Genomic DNA, 15,509 nt, shown 5'->3' with positions numbered 1-15,509 from the left:
TGTATTATTTTAAACAGATTTGGACAGGTTAAATTTATATATTTGACTTTAACGTGTATTTGACTGTTAACGTATATTTGACTGTGGGCAAGTTATCTAACCTCTCTGAGCCTCCATTCTTTCATTTCTAAATGAAGGTCAAACACAAGGTTATTGTAAAGTTTAAATGAAATGTCTCTAAAGAGGTAAAAGGCAAAAAAAAAAAAGGTTAAAAGGCCTAGTACAGTGCTTGGCATTTATCAGGTACTAAATAAGAGGTAGCATTTACATATGGTGAGATTAGCACAGGAGGGAAAATCATGTTCCCAAGGTTCATCACTGTGCTGTGCTGGCAATGCCCAAGACCATCAGTTCCACCCTCTGTTGAGCTATCTGGATTGTTGTTGGAGGCCTGCATATGGCCACTGATTATTTATCAAAGCTTAAAGGTTATGAGATGGTCTAAGGGAGAGTACATCAGTTGCTAGGATGCTTAGAGTTGGATTGTTGTCCTTCCCCACCTTTGATTTAGTACAAGGCTAAAGAAAAAGTACTGAAACCCTTTTCACGAAGATGGCGCCGAAAGCGAAGAAGGAAGTCCCTGCCCCTCCCAAAGCCGAAGCCAAAGCAAAAGCTTTGAAGGCCAAGAAAGCAGTGTTGAAAGGCGTACACAGCCACAAAAAAAAGAAGATCCGGACGTCACCCACCTTCCGACGGCCCAAAACACTGCGGCTCAGGAGGCAGCCCAAATATCCTCGGAAGAGCGCCCCTAGGAGAAACAAGCTTGACCACTATGCCATCATCAAGTTCCCCCTCACCACCGAGTCAGCCATGAAGAAAATAGAAGACAACAACACACTGGTGTTCATTGTGGATGTCAAGGCCAACAAGCACCAGATTAAACAGGCTGTGAAGAAGCTCTATGACATTGACGTGGCTAAGGTCAACACCCTGATCAGGCCTGATGGAGAGAAGAAGGCATATGTTCGACTGGCTCCTGACTATGACGCTTTGGATGTTGCCAACAAAATTGGGATCATCTAAACTGAGTCCAGCTGACTAATTCTAAATATAAAAGTTTTCACTAGAAAAAAAAAAAAAAAAAAAAAGAAAAAGTACTGTTCCTAGTTATCCCTCTATTAAATGAGATAATAGTGAAATAATAGAATTTTTAAAAACTTCCCTAGTAGATAAGCTCCCTGTTCCCAGGTGTTGAGCATTTTTTAGCAATAAATATTTTTAAATTAAGGTATGTACCTTGTTTTTTTAGACATAATGCTATTGCACACTTAATAGCCTACAGTATAAACAGTATAGTGTATAGTATAATACAGTATACAGTATAATGTACAGTACAGTATAGTGTATTTTTGGCTGCATTGGGTCTTCGTTGCTGCGCGCGGGCTTTCTCTAGTTGCAGCGAGCGGGGGCTACTCTTGGTTGCGGTGTGCGGGCTTCTCGTTGAGGTGGCTTCTCTTGTTGCAGAACACAGGCTCTAGGCGCGCGGGCTTCAGTAGTTGTGGCTCGTGGGCTCTAGAGCAGAGGCTCAGTTGTTGAGGTGCACGGGCTTAGTTGCTCCACAGCATGTGGGATCTTCCCAGACCAGGGCTCGAACCCGTGTCCCCTGCATTGGCAGGCAGACTTTTAACCACTGTGCCACCAGGGGAGTCCCTAAACATAACTTTTATATGCACTGGAAAACCAAACAATTCATGACTCGCTTTGTTGCAGTGGTGTGGAACTGAACCCACAATATACCTGAGGTATGCTTGTCTATTGACAACATGCCCAGTGTACACAGTTGATGCAAAAGCACTTATACTTTGTGTACCTTATTTAACTGATTGAGCAAGTAAAAGCTTAACTCTTAAATATTCAGTTCTGTTTTAAATCGACAAGTAGTGTTAAATTTTTAAAATTTAGCATTGATAGTAATATTATTACTAACTTTAGTAATAAAAGGTAAAACATTAGAATGTGTTCTTAAAATCATTTTTCTCTTATATTTTAAAATTTAAATATCTGTATATATAATAGGCCAAATAATTGTTTTTTTGTTTTTGCGGTATGCGGGCCTCTCACCATTGTGGCCTCTCCCGTTCTGGAGCACAGGCTCCGGATGCGCAGGCTCAGCGGCCATGGCTCACGGGCCCAGCCGCTCTGCGGCACGTGGGATCTTCCTGGACCGGGGCACGAACCCGTGTCCCCTGCATCGGCAGGCGGACTCTCAACCACTGCGCCACCAGGAAAGCCCCAAATAATTGTTTTTGATTCATCCATGTGCATTAAAATTATAAGAAGATCTTTTCTTATATTGTATTAAGATGCAAATTCTTATGAAACAGACTTAATAAAATTCAAAAGTTTCATTCCGTGTTTGACATATGTAACCTTAATTGCACTTTCTTTTCAGGTAAGTGATTCCTTCTTTGAGGTCGAAGCCCTCATGGAAAAGATGAAGCAGTTACAGGAATGTCGAGATGAAGAAGAGGCAAGTCAGGAAGAGATGGCTTCACGTTTTGAAATAGAAAAAAGAGAGAGCATGTTTGTCTTCTCTTCAGGTAAAAGCAACCATTACATAGTCAATAAAATGTCTATTGTGTCCAAAAACAAAAGCCCAATTTTTTAAGAGAATTTAAATAAAAGTATCCTTTTTTATTGGAATATAGTTGATTACAATGTTGTATTAGTTTCAAGTGTACAGCAAAGTGAATCTGTTATACATATATCCACTTTTTTTTTCAGATTTTTTTCCCATATAGGTCATTACAGAGTATTGAGTAGAGTTCCCTGTGCCATACAGTAGGTCCTTATTAGTTATCTATTTTGTATGTAGTAGTATGTATATGTCAATTCCAATCTCCCAGTTTATCCCTCCCCCCTTTTCCCCCCAGTAACCATAGATTTGTTTTCTACATCTGTGACTCTATTTCTGTTTTGTAAATAAGTTCATTTGTACCACTTTTTTTAGAGTCTACATGTAAGCGGCGACATATGGTATTTGTCTTTCTCTGACTTAACTTCACTTAACATGATAATCTCCAGGTCCATTCATCTTGTGGCAAATGACATTATTTTGTTCCTTTTTATGGCTGAGTAGCATTCCACTGTATATATGTACCACATCTTCTTTATTCACTCCTCTATTGATGGACATTTAGGTTGCTTCCATATCTTGGCTATTGTAAATACTGCTGTAATGAACATTGGGGTGCATGTATTTTCAAATTATGGTTTTCTCCATATATATGCCCAGGAGTAGTGTTGCTGGATCAGATGGTTAACTCTATTTTTAGTTTTTTAAGGAACCTCCATACTGTTCTCCATAGTGGCTGAACCAGTTTACATTCCCAGCAACAGCTGTAGCATTTACTCTTTGAGATAAGATGATGGCCATTCTGACCAGTGTGAGGTGATATCTCATTGTAGTTTTGATTTGCATTTCTCTAATAATTAGTGATGTTGAGCATATTTTCATGTGCTTTTTGGCCATCTGTATGCCTTCTTTGGAGAAATCTCTATTTAGATCTGCCCATTTTTGGATTGGGTTGTTTTTTTGATACTGAGCTGCATGAGCTGTTCATATATTTTGGAGATTAATTCTTTGTCAGTTGCTTCGTTTGCAAATATTTTCTCCCATTCTGTGGGTTATCTTTGCTGTGCAAAAGCTTTTAAGTTTAATTCAAATATGGCTTTCCTTTTAGAAAGGTTATTGCATAGGTAGAAAAGGAAGTTATAGTGAAAACAGCACTAGACTAAGAGAGAGGACATTTGATTTGGGTTCTAATACTAAAAAATCACTGCTAATAAACTTTGTGAATATAAGTCATTTAACATTGAGTGCTTTTTTTCCTCTTCTTTAAAATGAGGAAATTGCATTCATAAAGGCCTGAGATTGCTTCCAGCTTTAAAATTCTATGATTTGTGAAAAGGAGCTACTTCTTAGATAACTAACAACAACGTAAATCCTTTATGTTTGGCCTTTATCAAATGTAGGCTATAGGATTTAATATGTAAACCAGATAATTTAAAGGAAAAAAGTTAATAAAGTGTGTCAGTGTATTTTGACAATAATAGAGTGGGACAAAGAGTATATGTTAAAAGCAAGTTTCTTAATAGCAAAGAAAAAATCAAATTTGTATAAATGGAGGTTGGATGTTAGCTTGAGGAGAAGTCTTTGATTTTATTTACTTGAAACTATAATCTCATCGACCCCTAAACATGAAGATAATCTGAAAAGGCTTAGAAGCAGTGCAGGAAACATTGTAAAAACAGTGACACACAGAACCTCTTTCCTTTGTTCATCATTTTAGAATTGTTTCTAGGACCTTTGAGCTGTTAAAGAGATCATTTTATATATTGTGTGACATTAAAAATAGTCCAAGTGCTAAAGTTTAGAGCATAAAGTTTAAAGTTTATATTTGTTATCACCATAAAGATTATTCAAAAGGGTGTTCATACTTGGAGTACATACTTTTCAGTAGAACCTAGTATCTATAAACTACAGTCGGGACACAGAGGGAGAGAGGATCTGTGAGAGAGAGGAATTAAAAACAGAAAATTAACCATGAGTATTTTTTTAATAACAGAATCTACTTTTATTATATTCCATTTATTAGTAAGTAGGCTATTTCTCTTTATAGTTTTAAGACTTTATTTTAGTTGATATTGGTTACTCAGTGTCAGAGAAAGGGTAATCCTGTTTTTACTTGTTATAGGTAAAATGAATTTTAACTAGCATCCTGTTTTTGAAAGTCTTTCAGTGGTTTTTTTTTTTTAAATTATTTCAGATGATGAAGAAGTTACACCAGCAAGAGATGTATCTCGTCACTTTGAGGATACTAGTTATGGCTATAAGGATTTCTCTAGACATGGAATGCACGTCCCAACATTTCGAGTCCAGGTAAAATGACAACTTGTTGTATGTACATGCTCAATTAGAAATACCTCAATCTGACTTAAAATAAGAAAGAGCCATCTGGATTTGAGAACAGAAAGCAATGCAGAGAAAAATAACTTTTCTACGTACACGTAATTCCCTTAGGTATGTTTATTATATTGTTAAAGTTCATAAATCAGTTGCTCAGAATTCAAAACACATTCACCCATAAAGCAAAATTACAATAGTGGTTAGGTTCCCAGAGATGGTATGCAGAAACCCAGTTAAAGTTCCTACTATAACTAAACAATAAATAATAGTTGTGTTTGAACCTAGCTTGCTTTTATAGCACTGTTTTACTGAGCCCCAGTGTTAAAGTGAGGCGATTTCTGCCCTGATATGCACCAGGCCTGAGTGACAAGAGAAATGTCCTCACAGCATCTCAGGCATTATGTGTGTGGGGGTGAAGCGAAAGAGGATGAGAAAGAGTGAAAGATTTGCTTAAATTAGGACTTATAGGGAAAGCAGATATTTTGTTTTCTTTTTAATTTGGGTGAGTTTTTACAGATACCATAGAAAATAAACCATGATTACAATAACCTAATTCCCTTTAAAATATGAACTGAATGTCATTTGAAGCAATGAGAATTTTTAAAGGTTTCAAATTTAAAGCTTAAAGAGGATTCACATAAATAAATCTTATTCCAAAATTACTTAGTTAGCACCCATCTCTTAGAATAAATAAAGTTACTGGGGTAGGGAGTAGAATTATTGTTGGTAGACCCAGTTTGTTTAGCTCCATAATCATTAACTTTGAAATACACAGTAAAACTTCCCAGTACAATTCTGTATATACTGAGTCCATGGAAACTTAGGGACCTCATTGTCCTCCAGGATACCAGGGTCCTTCTCTGTTTTCGCTTTGGCAGGAGGCACTGTGCTAAGTGCTTTGCGAGTATATCTCAGAAGTAACAATTGCTGTATCTTCTAGTTCCAGAATAAAAGTTGAGAATCATCAATTAGCAAACATTTATCTATTCTGTGCTGTAGTTTTGGAAGACCGCTTCCAATCCGTCAGTAGAAACATACTGTAGTTTAAATGTTTTTCTTAAACAGTCTGTTATATATTTCATTTAGATAGGTAAATATATAATTCAGATGAGTTGCTGTTCCCAACTTTCCCAATTATTGTGCAGGGGCTATTATAACTCTTTTACCAGAATTATGAAAATATTTGAGAACTATGATTTTTTTTCTTTGCTCAAGGAACTAACATATTGTTTAAGGAGACAGAATTAGGCACAAGGAAGAATTATAGAATATTTTACTCAATAGTGAAGTTGTATCATGAAATATAAAAGATTACAATTGAAGGGATCATGTGGACTGGAAAATTTTATGGAGGGAGATTAGGATTTGAGAGATTTGAATGGTTTAAAAGCATGGGCATTGTAAGCAGAGGAGACTGTAGGCAATAACTGAGCATAGGTTGAGGGAAGGGATCATAAACTGACTGGGCTGCTAAGACCTTCAAGCAAAGGATAAGTGGGAAGTTAGTTTAAAATTGATCAGATTTGTAGGTGATGATCAGATTTGTAGGTTTTGACCATAGTGATGGCATAATATCAAAGAGGTGTTTTAGGAAAATAAATATGGTAGTAACATTGAAGTGGGAGGTTATTAAGTTTTGCTTGAGATGGAAAGAAAGGAAGCAGGGAGACTTTAATTTGGGAAAACTAATTAGGAGACACAATTAATAGGGCTGAGAATCAGAGGTGGGTAGGAGGAAAAAGAATGAATGATGGATACCTTGAATTAAAAATTTACAAAGTTTGAGGACCATTTGAATGCCTGCAGCAATAGAAAAGGAGAGTGGCCTCCCAAGATGGGTCATCTCTGGAGGCTGACGGGTGAAACAGTGAGAGAAAGCTGAATATGGGTGACCTGTGTGTAAGGGGAAGAGATTCCACTGGTTTTTAAACTCGCTGAGTTCAAAATGTAACTTTTGCATGTTGCAGTATAGAAATTGAAAACATCAAACTGGAATGCAAGTGAAACTGAGAGCTAGGAATGTACTAGAAAGGCAGTGGATTTCAGCTGCCAGTAATTTCACTGCACCGAAGAGCGACAGACGTAGAACTACAGTTGGCCACGTTTTAATTAATTCACATTTGTTCTGTTCTCTGTATTTAGGACTATTGTTGGGAAGACCATGGTTATTCTTTGGTAAATCGTCTTTATCCAGATGTAGGACAGTTGATCGATGAAAAATTTCACATTGCTTACAATCTTACTTATAATACAATGGCAATGCACAAAGATGTTGATACCTCAATGCTAAGACGGGCTATTTGGAACTATATTCACTGCATGTTTGGAATAAGGTTAGTCTGTTTTCTTATGTTTATGAAGAGGTATTTTCCTTTAGCCTAAATTATTCAGGTGCTTGGAACACATATGCACACAGACCTACGTTAACATACTCAAAACCATCCCCTCCCCAATAGCTTATTTTTATGCATTTTGTGCTTCAAAGACTTGATTTTTTGCAGCTTGGTGTGTTTTCTCTTGCCTAGCTAAGCAGGAGGGAGAGTTAGGAATGCTGACAAGAGTTAAATAACAGATGCCTCCAGGGAAGAGGAGAGCAAGCAAGCTGGCCCAAGAGCATAGAGGAAGAGGCAAAGTTTGTCTCTGCACATTTATGGTATCTTTTCCCTTTGTATCATCTTTTATCTCCTGACACACTCATACTTCTACCTTCATGGAACTTAGAACTCTTACAGTACCCTTCTAAAGAGTACCTACTCCCATGATATTTCATCAAAATACAAAACTTTCATATCCTGTTAGGTATTCAGCCACATTTAAACACAGCCATCATAAACCACCTTCTAACATACACAAACAACCATGCTGTGGTACTTTCTGATTATTTTAGCTGTAAAGTCACACTTTGTCTTGCTTCTTCACTTTATCAGTAGCCAGGCTATGACTTTAGACTCCTGAATGGTTATACAGGACCCGCTTTCTTCCTTTTCTACTAAAAACCAATTAGGAGACTTCAGTTCTAGGCACTATCTGCCAGTGCGGCAGAGGAGACATTGGTGCCTACGACCATCTTGGCTTAGCCTTTCCCAAGTGTAGACGCTGTGAAGCCATCTAGAGACTGATTCTTTCCTCTCAGACACCTCTCCCCCTTTTTTCTCATCTGACCCCAAGAACTCCTGCCCCCTTTTTTCTCATCTGACTCCAAGAACTCCTGGAAACATAAGAAAAAAAATTTATTTACACAAATAGATTATAATTGATATATCATGTAATAGTATCAATAAGTATTACTGTCTGATTAATTTGTTAATTTCTTAATATCAGCAATACTCAAACTTTGTTTCCAGAATTTGTTCCTCAGTGTGGTTGCTTATTCATGATTGTAAATATACGGTTGCTTGGGCACTGGCAATTTTTTTGTTCATCTGACTTCTGTTTCTTACCCCTTTATACTCATTCATCCACCCGCAATGAAACGTAAAAATTGTAAAGCTGTCATTTTGGGGGATAGCTACCTACACGAAGAGGGGGAAAGAATACAGCATTTACTATTGATGTCTGTACTTCCATAAGAATAAAACAGACTATACATAAAATTCTCACATTATCTTTTAACAGATATGATGACTATGACTATGGTGAAATTAACCAGCTATTGGATCGTAGCTTTAAAGTTTATATCAAAACTGTTGTTTGCACTCCTGAAAAGGTTACCAAAAGAATGTATGATAGCTTCTGGAGGCAGTTCAAGCACTCTGAGAAGGTAAGTACCTATTGTGTTTACTCTAATTTAGCAGTGATCCTTATTCTCCTTCACCTAATCTAATGGGTCTCAAACCCCTTCCATCACTTCTACCAACCCAGATAAGAACACTCCAGATCAGCTGTCTCACATACCCCTTGGAAGGGAGACCTCATTATGGTTTAAAGTAAAAGAATAAAGACAGGGAGAACAGGTGTGCTGGCCTCTCCTCAGAGTGCTGGCATCACTGTAACTGCTTCAGAGAAAGAAGAGAGTGTTTGTGAATGATGATTTGGCAGGGAAGTTTTTATTCTAACAAACCTTCAAGAAGAGATGTGATCGAATATAAATACAAGCTCAAAACATCTATCCAAAAAAGATCAGACAGCTTTTGTTTTGAGAAACTGATGTTATTCAGTGGCACACAGAAAACATTTCTGGTGTTTATTAGATGCACTGAAACTGATTGTGAATGCTTATAACCCTCTTTTTTTTTTTTTGCATCTTTATTGGAGTATAATTGCTTTACAGTGTTGTGTTAGTTTCTGCTGTATAAGAAAGTGAATCAGTTATATGTATACATATATCCTATCTTAAATGATAATGTGTCTTATATTCAGGTTCATGTTAATCTGCTTCTTATAGAAGCTAGGATGCAAGCAGAACTCCTTTATGCTCTGAGAGCCATTACCCGCTATATGACCTGATGCCTTTCCTCCATTAAAGAAGATGAACGATCAGCAGATATTGTCCTACAAGGGGAAGGTACTAAGCCCCAGGACCAATGGTAGATAAAAGAATTCAGAAATCCATTGTGCCATGATTCCTTTAGTTTCTGCTATTTTACTGTGGAAATGCCACTGCTGGCACAAGCAGTGAGTGCTTGGCAGCTTCAAGTTTAGAGCTGTGAAGAAGGGCTGCTGTTCACAGTATTTTGCTTTTTGACAGTACAAGATGCTGTATAACTTTTAATACAGCAAATAGTAACTCTCAAAATCCTGTTGCTTTTATGTTAAAAAATAACAAGAATTGGAGCATGCAAAGAATGGGACTTTTTGATAATGATGTAAGCTTTTATATTGATACGTAAAGGATTTTAGATATTGGTGCTGCTATTCCTGCTGGTGGAATGAATAGAGTGGCTGTTCCAGTTAAGCTATTAGTAATAAAGTGAACACTGCTACTATCTGAGCCTACGTACATAATTTTTGTGGTTTCAAATTAAACTTGCATATGTGTTAACTTTTTTTGCACCTAAAATTACTCACAGCTCGGCAAAGACCATTATGATGGTAACAGCTCATTTCTTTCATACAGTTTTTTAATTCAGTTATTGGATGATACTAAATTACAGTGGCATTCTTAAAGATTTTCTTCAAAAAGCAATCTTAAATGAAAGTGTGTAAATTATAAGAAAAGCTGGCTACCTTTTGATATGCTGTTTCCCAAGATTCTCTGACACTGGAGGGCAGCTGTCTTGTACAGTATTTTTGTTTCCAGCACCAAAGTTATGGGAAATATTGCTGTAGACTGCTGCGCAGTCCCAGGTGCATTCTGCCCCTCTGCTCCTGCCCACCTCATGGTCCCCACTTCAGAGGTTGTACAGCTCCTTAAATAATAAAGCTGGAAAATATATTTAGTCAGGTTATCAAATTTGATTTACAAAAATGCTAGCTTTGTTTGAAATGCAAACAGGCTTGAAAAAAATGTATTAAGTACTTTGTATTCTGGAGGCGTGAACTGCTTTTGAAGTCTGTCAGTATTATTGGTATTTTTCAATAAAGAATAATTTTTCTGCAATTTTTTTGCTGTCTCAGTCTCTTAAAAAGTCATGACTTCACAATCGGTAGCTATGCTGTTTCTTTTGACTTTTTCATTAGCCATCACACTTAAATAATTCTGTAATCAGATGAGAGACTTAAATGGCAAACTCTTGAAGTCACTTTGAAAGATATAAAGAAAAGTTTTATCTCGGAAATAACTGGTACAGCCCCATGCCTTGTCCATTTTGAACTGAGGTGGACTGAGATGTTTTAGAAGTCAAATAGAATTATTAAAAATTATTAGAAACAAAGGCTAATTAGGGAGCCACTACAGAACAAAAAATGACACTGTCAAACAATTAGAAATAGCTCTAAATTTAATCAAAGCTGTTGTAATAACTCTCTTACTCATCAAAACATTTACTGAGCTCCATCTAGTGCCTATAAATTTATAGTGTGGGATGGGAGGCACAGTTTTGAATGGAGGGGATGTACTTACCTTCATGGCTGTTGAGAAGATTGAGAAGATAAGACTATCACCTTAGATAAAAATTATCTTCAGTATATTTAAAGATATACATAAGCCCATTTCTAGTCAGCTTACAATAATATACAAATGGTCTTACCCATTGAATTTGCATCATACCTCTGCCCTTTTCTGTCTGCTGCTGGGTTTTTTCATCATAGCAATACAGGTGAATCCAACAAGTAAAGTTGCACTGGATTTAAATTTTTACTCATTCTGCTTCTGCTCTTTGTTCTTTGCACTTGCTCTTGAAAATACAAAATTTCTAATAGAGGTTCTAATCAGTAGTAGGATGATCACAAAACAAGATAAACTGAATTCATTATCTTCTTTCACTGAAGCTTATAAACTACTTACAAATCATGATTTGAAATTTTAATGAGTAAAAAAGTGTGCTTATATCTAAAGTAATAAAGGCATGCCTGTGATACAAAGTTGATGTTTCAGTACCTCCCATTTAACAGGTGTTTCTTATTACTCAATGTTTTCTCAAAACTAAACACACAGGATTTCTAATGTCACTATAATCTTTGAAACTAATAGTTTCCAAAATAACTGGGGATGGTAAAATAGAATACACTATGGAATACCAAAACTCTCCCCCACAAGAGGAATTTTTTTTCTTAAATAATCATGAATAGATTTCTGGTTGAGGTTTACAAGATTCAATTTTTACATCAGTTTTTTGGTAAAAATTGGGGAACTTTTTTATTAGATGAAACTTAATTCAGTATCTCTTACTATAAGAATGAGATTAAATTCTAAACATTTATGTATTTACCACAATTATTAACTTCATATAAATAATGGTGATATTTTTAACTTAAAATTCATTTAAGAGTTAAGAGATTTTTAATTCTTCTAATGGTTTACCTATTTCAAATTATTTTGATAACAGACCATTGGTAGGTAAGTAAATAAATAAAACTTGTTGGATAAGCATGTTTTCCAAGCACATTTCACTCATTAAGATACTCAAATTTTGTCACATATTTGTGACTAGTGAATATCAAGGGAAAGCAAAAGGCAGGTAGGTGGGGAGTGACATCACCAGTGAAGCTCCAGGTCCTTGTTCCCCATGAGACACTGAGCTAACAACAATATAAGGACCAAAATACCTTTGTGAGAACTCTAGAAACCCCTTGGGAAGCTATAGCTCAGGCAAACACAAAACCAGGAGAAGGCTGCACCAAAAGGTGTTAAGAAAATTTGGGGCATTTTGCTTGTCCTAGCCCTTCCCTTTGCCTGGCACAGTATGATGCAATTGAGAGGAAACCCCCAATTCGTGGCTCCTCCCTCAGGACAGAAAGGAAGAAGGTGAACTTGTGTCCAGTATTCAGGCTTGTCTGGGGGCTGTTTGAGGGACTGAATTGTGTCTCACCTGACTTGGAGCACTAGTGGGAGTGGTAGCATGGTTTGGATGCTGGTTGTGGGCCACTGAAAACAGAAGTGGGCGTAGAGGTGCATTAGAGCAGCAGGGAGTCTACAGTTCGGTAGGCAGGTGCAGGAGATCCAAGAGAGTACAGCCGGGAATAAAATAGAAAGTGGAACAGGAAGCTCCTGAGAAGAAACAGAGACAAGCCTCTTAGGGAAATTAAGACAGTTAAAAGCAGATATATATCTTGGAATGAAAGCATACACACATGCCCAAAGAAGATACGTCCCTGGAAGTAGCTATTTTTCAAATGCCCAAATGTCAACAAAGTTCACAGGGTATATAAATAAACAGAAGAATGTGGCAAAATCTAAGAAACAAACCTAGAGAAACCAACCCTAAAGCAATGCGGAAATCTGATTTACCTAACAAAGAACTTTAAACAGTTGTCTTAAAGATGCTCAATGAACTAAAAAAGAACGAGACTGACAAATCAGGAAAATGATGCATGAACAAAATGAGAATGTCACTAAAGAGACAGAATAAAGAAGAAATCAAATTCTGGAGCTGAAGAATACAATAATTGAATTAAGGAAAAAAAACTAGAGTTCAACTGGAGATTTGATCAGAGAAAAACTAATCAGTGACCTTGAAGAGTTACTGATACTATCAATAACTTTATAGTTACTATTAGTAACCTTGGAGGTTATTTGATATTATCAAGTCAGAGGGACAAAAAGAGAAATGAAGAAAAGTGAAGAGAGCCTAAGGGACTTAGGGGGACATCAGTAACAAAGTGGGGAGTGGGCAGAACTGTAAAGGAATGGAGTTTTGTATGCAAATCAAGTTCTTATCAGCTTAAAATATTCTTATAACTTTAACATTTTTAAATGTAATCCCCATGGTAACCACAAAGAAAATCTCTTTAGAATTTACACAAAAAGAAATGAGAAGGAAATCAAAGCATGTCACTACAAAAAAAAAAAAAAAGTCAGTGAAACACAAAGGAGGAAGAGGGGAAATGAGGTACAAAAAAGCTACAAAACTTGCAGAAAACAATTAACAAAATGGCAGTAGTACGTCCTTCCCTGTCAGTAATTACATCAAATATAAATGGATTGAATCCCCCAATCAAAAGACACAGATTGGCCAAATGGATAAAATAAAAAAGAGGATTCAACTATATGCTGTCTATAAGAAACTAACTTTAGATCTAAGGACACATATAGACTGAGAGTGAAAGGCTGGAAAAAGATATTCCATGCAAATGGTAACCGAAAGAGAGCAGAGGTGGCTATATGAATATCAGACAAAAGGGTCAATTCACCAGGAAGCTATAACAATTATAAACATATAGGCACCAAATACCTAAATATATGAAGCAAATGTTAATAGAATTGAAGAGAGAAATAGATAACAACACAATAATAGTAGGAGATTCAATACCCACTTCCAAAAATGAATAGAACCAACAGAAGATAAATAAGGAAACAGAGGACTTGAACAACACTATAGATTAGTTGGATCTATCAGACATATACAGAACACTTAAACAGAAGAATATACATTCTTCTCAAGTGCACATGGAACATTCTCCAGGACAGACCACATATTAAGCCACAAAACAAGTCTTAACAAATTTTAAAAGATTGAAATCATACAAACTATCTTTTCTGATCATAATGGAATGAAACTAGTAATCGATTGCAGAAAGAAAAACTGGAAAGCCCACAAGTATGGAGAAATTAAACAGCACATTCTTAAAAAGCCATTGCAAAGAAGAAATCACAAATGGAATTAGAAAATATCTCGAGATAAATTAAAAACAGAACACACCAAAATTTATGGATGCAGTGCTAAGAGGGAAGTTTAGAGCTATAAACTCTTACATTAAAAAAGCAAAAAGATCTCAAATCAACAACCTAACTTCACACGTCAAGGAACTAGACAAAGAACAATCCAAACCCAGAGCTAGCAGAAGGAAGGAAACATAGAGCAGAGATAAATAAAACAGACAACAGAAAACAATAGAAACAACAAAACGAAGAGTTGTTTGAAAAGATCAAAAAAATTGACAAACCTTTAACTAGATTAAGAAAAAGAATCAAATATATAAAATCAGAAATGAAAAATGGGACATTAACAACCAATGTAAAAAAAAAGGATAGAAACTATTATGTATTGGGTGGGCCAAAAAGTGCCTTCGGTTTTAAAGTAAAAATAAAAGACACATTTTTCATTTTTACCAAACACTTTATTGAACGATGCATTCACCCTTTTGTTCCACTTCCTTCTGCCATTTTTCAGGCACCTTCATAATTCTATCTTCCCAAAACTTTATCTTTTTTAAATATATTTTTTAATTAATTAATTAATTTTGGCTGAGTTGGGTCTTTGTTGCTGTGTGTGACCTTTCTCTAGTTGTGGCAAGGGGGGGCTACTCTTCATTGCAGTGTGCAGGCTTCTCATTGCGGTGCGCAGGCTTCTCATTGTGGTGGCTTCTCTTGTTGCGGAGTGCAGGCTCTAGGCACGTGGGCTTCAGTAGTTGTGGCTCGCAGGCTCTAGAGCGCAGGCTCAGTAGTTGTGGCACACGGGCTTAGTTGCTCCACAGCATGTGGGATCTTCCCAAACCAAGGCTCGAACCCGTGTCCCCTGCATTGGCAGGCGGATTCTTAACCACTGTGCTACCAGGGAGGCCCAACTTTTATCTTTTTGAGCAAAGAACTGTTCCAGGTGCCTTCTACAGTCTAAAATTTCAAAAAATTGAAATTTTTTCCATTAAGAGAATTTTGTAAAGAACAAACTAAATGGAAATCCAAAGGTGCAATGTCTGATGAATATGGCAGACGAATCAGAACTTCCCAGCCAAGCTGTAACAGTTTTCGCCTGGTCATCAAAGAAACATGCAGTCTTGTGCTATCCTGATGGAAGATTACGCAGTTCCTGTTGACTAATTCTGGACGCTTTTCGTCGAGTGACGCTTTCAGTTGGTTTAGTTGGGAGCAGTACTTGTTGGAATTAATCGTTTGGTTTTCTGGAAGGAGCTCATAATAGAGGACTCCCTTCCAATCCCACCATATACACAACATCACCTTTGGATGAAGACCAGCCTTTGGTGTGGTTGGTGGTGGTTCATTTCACTTGCCCCACGATCTCTTCCGTTACACATTGTTGTACAGTATCCACTTTTCATCGCC

General features: G+C 36.7%; 3 protein-coding genes across 12 annotated transcripts in view; 2 read left to right on the top strand and 1 right to left on the bottom strand.

Annotated features, from left to right (window-relative positions):
* The window catches only part of SESN1 (sestrin 1), a 131,912-nt gene that overhangs the window by 96,336 nt on the left and 20,067 nt on the right, over positions 1-15,509 (top strand). For 6 of the 10 annotated variants that reach the window (XM_019929539.3, XM_019929537.3, XM_019929542.3 and 3 more), the window contains 4 exons: positions 2,393-2,540; positions 4,770-4,882; positions 7,052-7,242; positions 8,525-8,669. In XM_019929539.3, coding sequence (XP_019785098.1) covers positions 2,393-2,540; positions 4,770-4,882; positions 7,052-7,242; positions 8,525-8,669 — 597 coding nt within the window. Of the gene's footprint in view, positions 1-2,392; positions 2,541-4,769; positions 4,883-7,051; positions 7,243-7,434; positions 7,563-8,524; positions 8,670-9,268; positions 10,449-15,509 lie in introns of those variants that run through there. The other 4 variants (XM_019929538.3, XM_019929543.2, XR_002175235.3 and 1 more) reach the window with 3 other exon arrangements.
* On the top strand, positions 532-1,094 carry LOC109549067 (large ribosomal subunit protein uL23). The gene has a single exon (XM_019929552.3). It carries the CDS (start codon positions 553-555, stop codon positions 1,021-1,023), a length of 471 nt encoding a protein of 156 aa, XP_019785111.1. The 5' UTR covers positions 532-552; the 3' UTR covers positions 1,024-1,094.
* Positions 542-15,509, bottom strand: part of ARMC2 (armadillo repeat containing 2) — a 282,422-nt gene continuing 267,454 nt past the window's right edge. The window contains exon 19 of the mRNA XM_073789488.1: positions 542-15,508. Within this exon, the coding sequence (XP_073645589.1) occupies positions 15,474-15,508 (35 nt within the window). The 3' untranslated portion in view covers positions 542-15,473. The remainder of the gene's footprint in view (position 15,509) is intronic.

The sequence above is a fragment of the Tursiops truncatus genome, chromosome 12, assembly GCF_011762595.2.
Source record: "Tursiops truncatus isolate mTurTru1 chromosome 12, mTurTru1.mat.Y, whole genome shotgun sequence".
Taxonomy (NCBI): domain Eukaryota; kingdom Metazoa; phylum Chordata; class Mammalia; order Artiodactyla; family Delphinidae; genus Tursiops; species Tursiops truncatus.
Note: the sequence above shows the minus strand (reverse complement) of the source record. Positions and strands in the feature narration are given on the sequence as shown.

Excerpts from the sequence above, each read along its gene's own strand:
- LOC109549067 (XM_019929552.3), top strand. The coding sequence starts at position 553 with ATGGCGCCGAAAGCGAAGAAGGAAGTCCCTGCCCCTCCCAAAGCCGAA.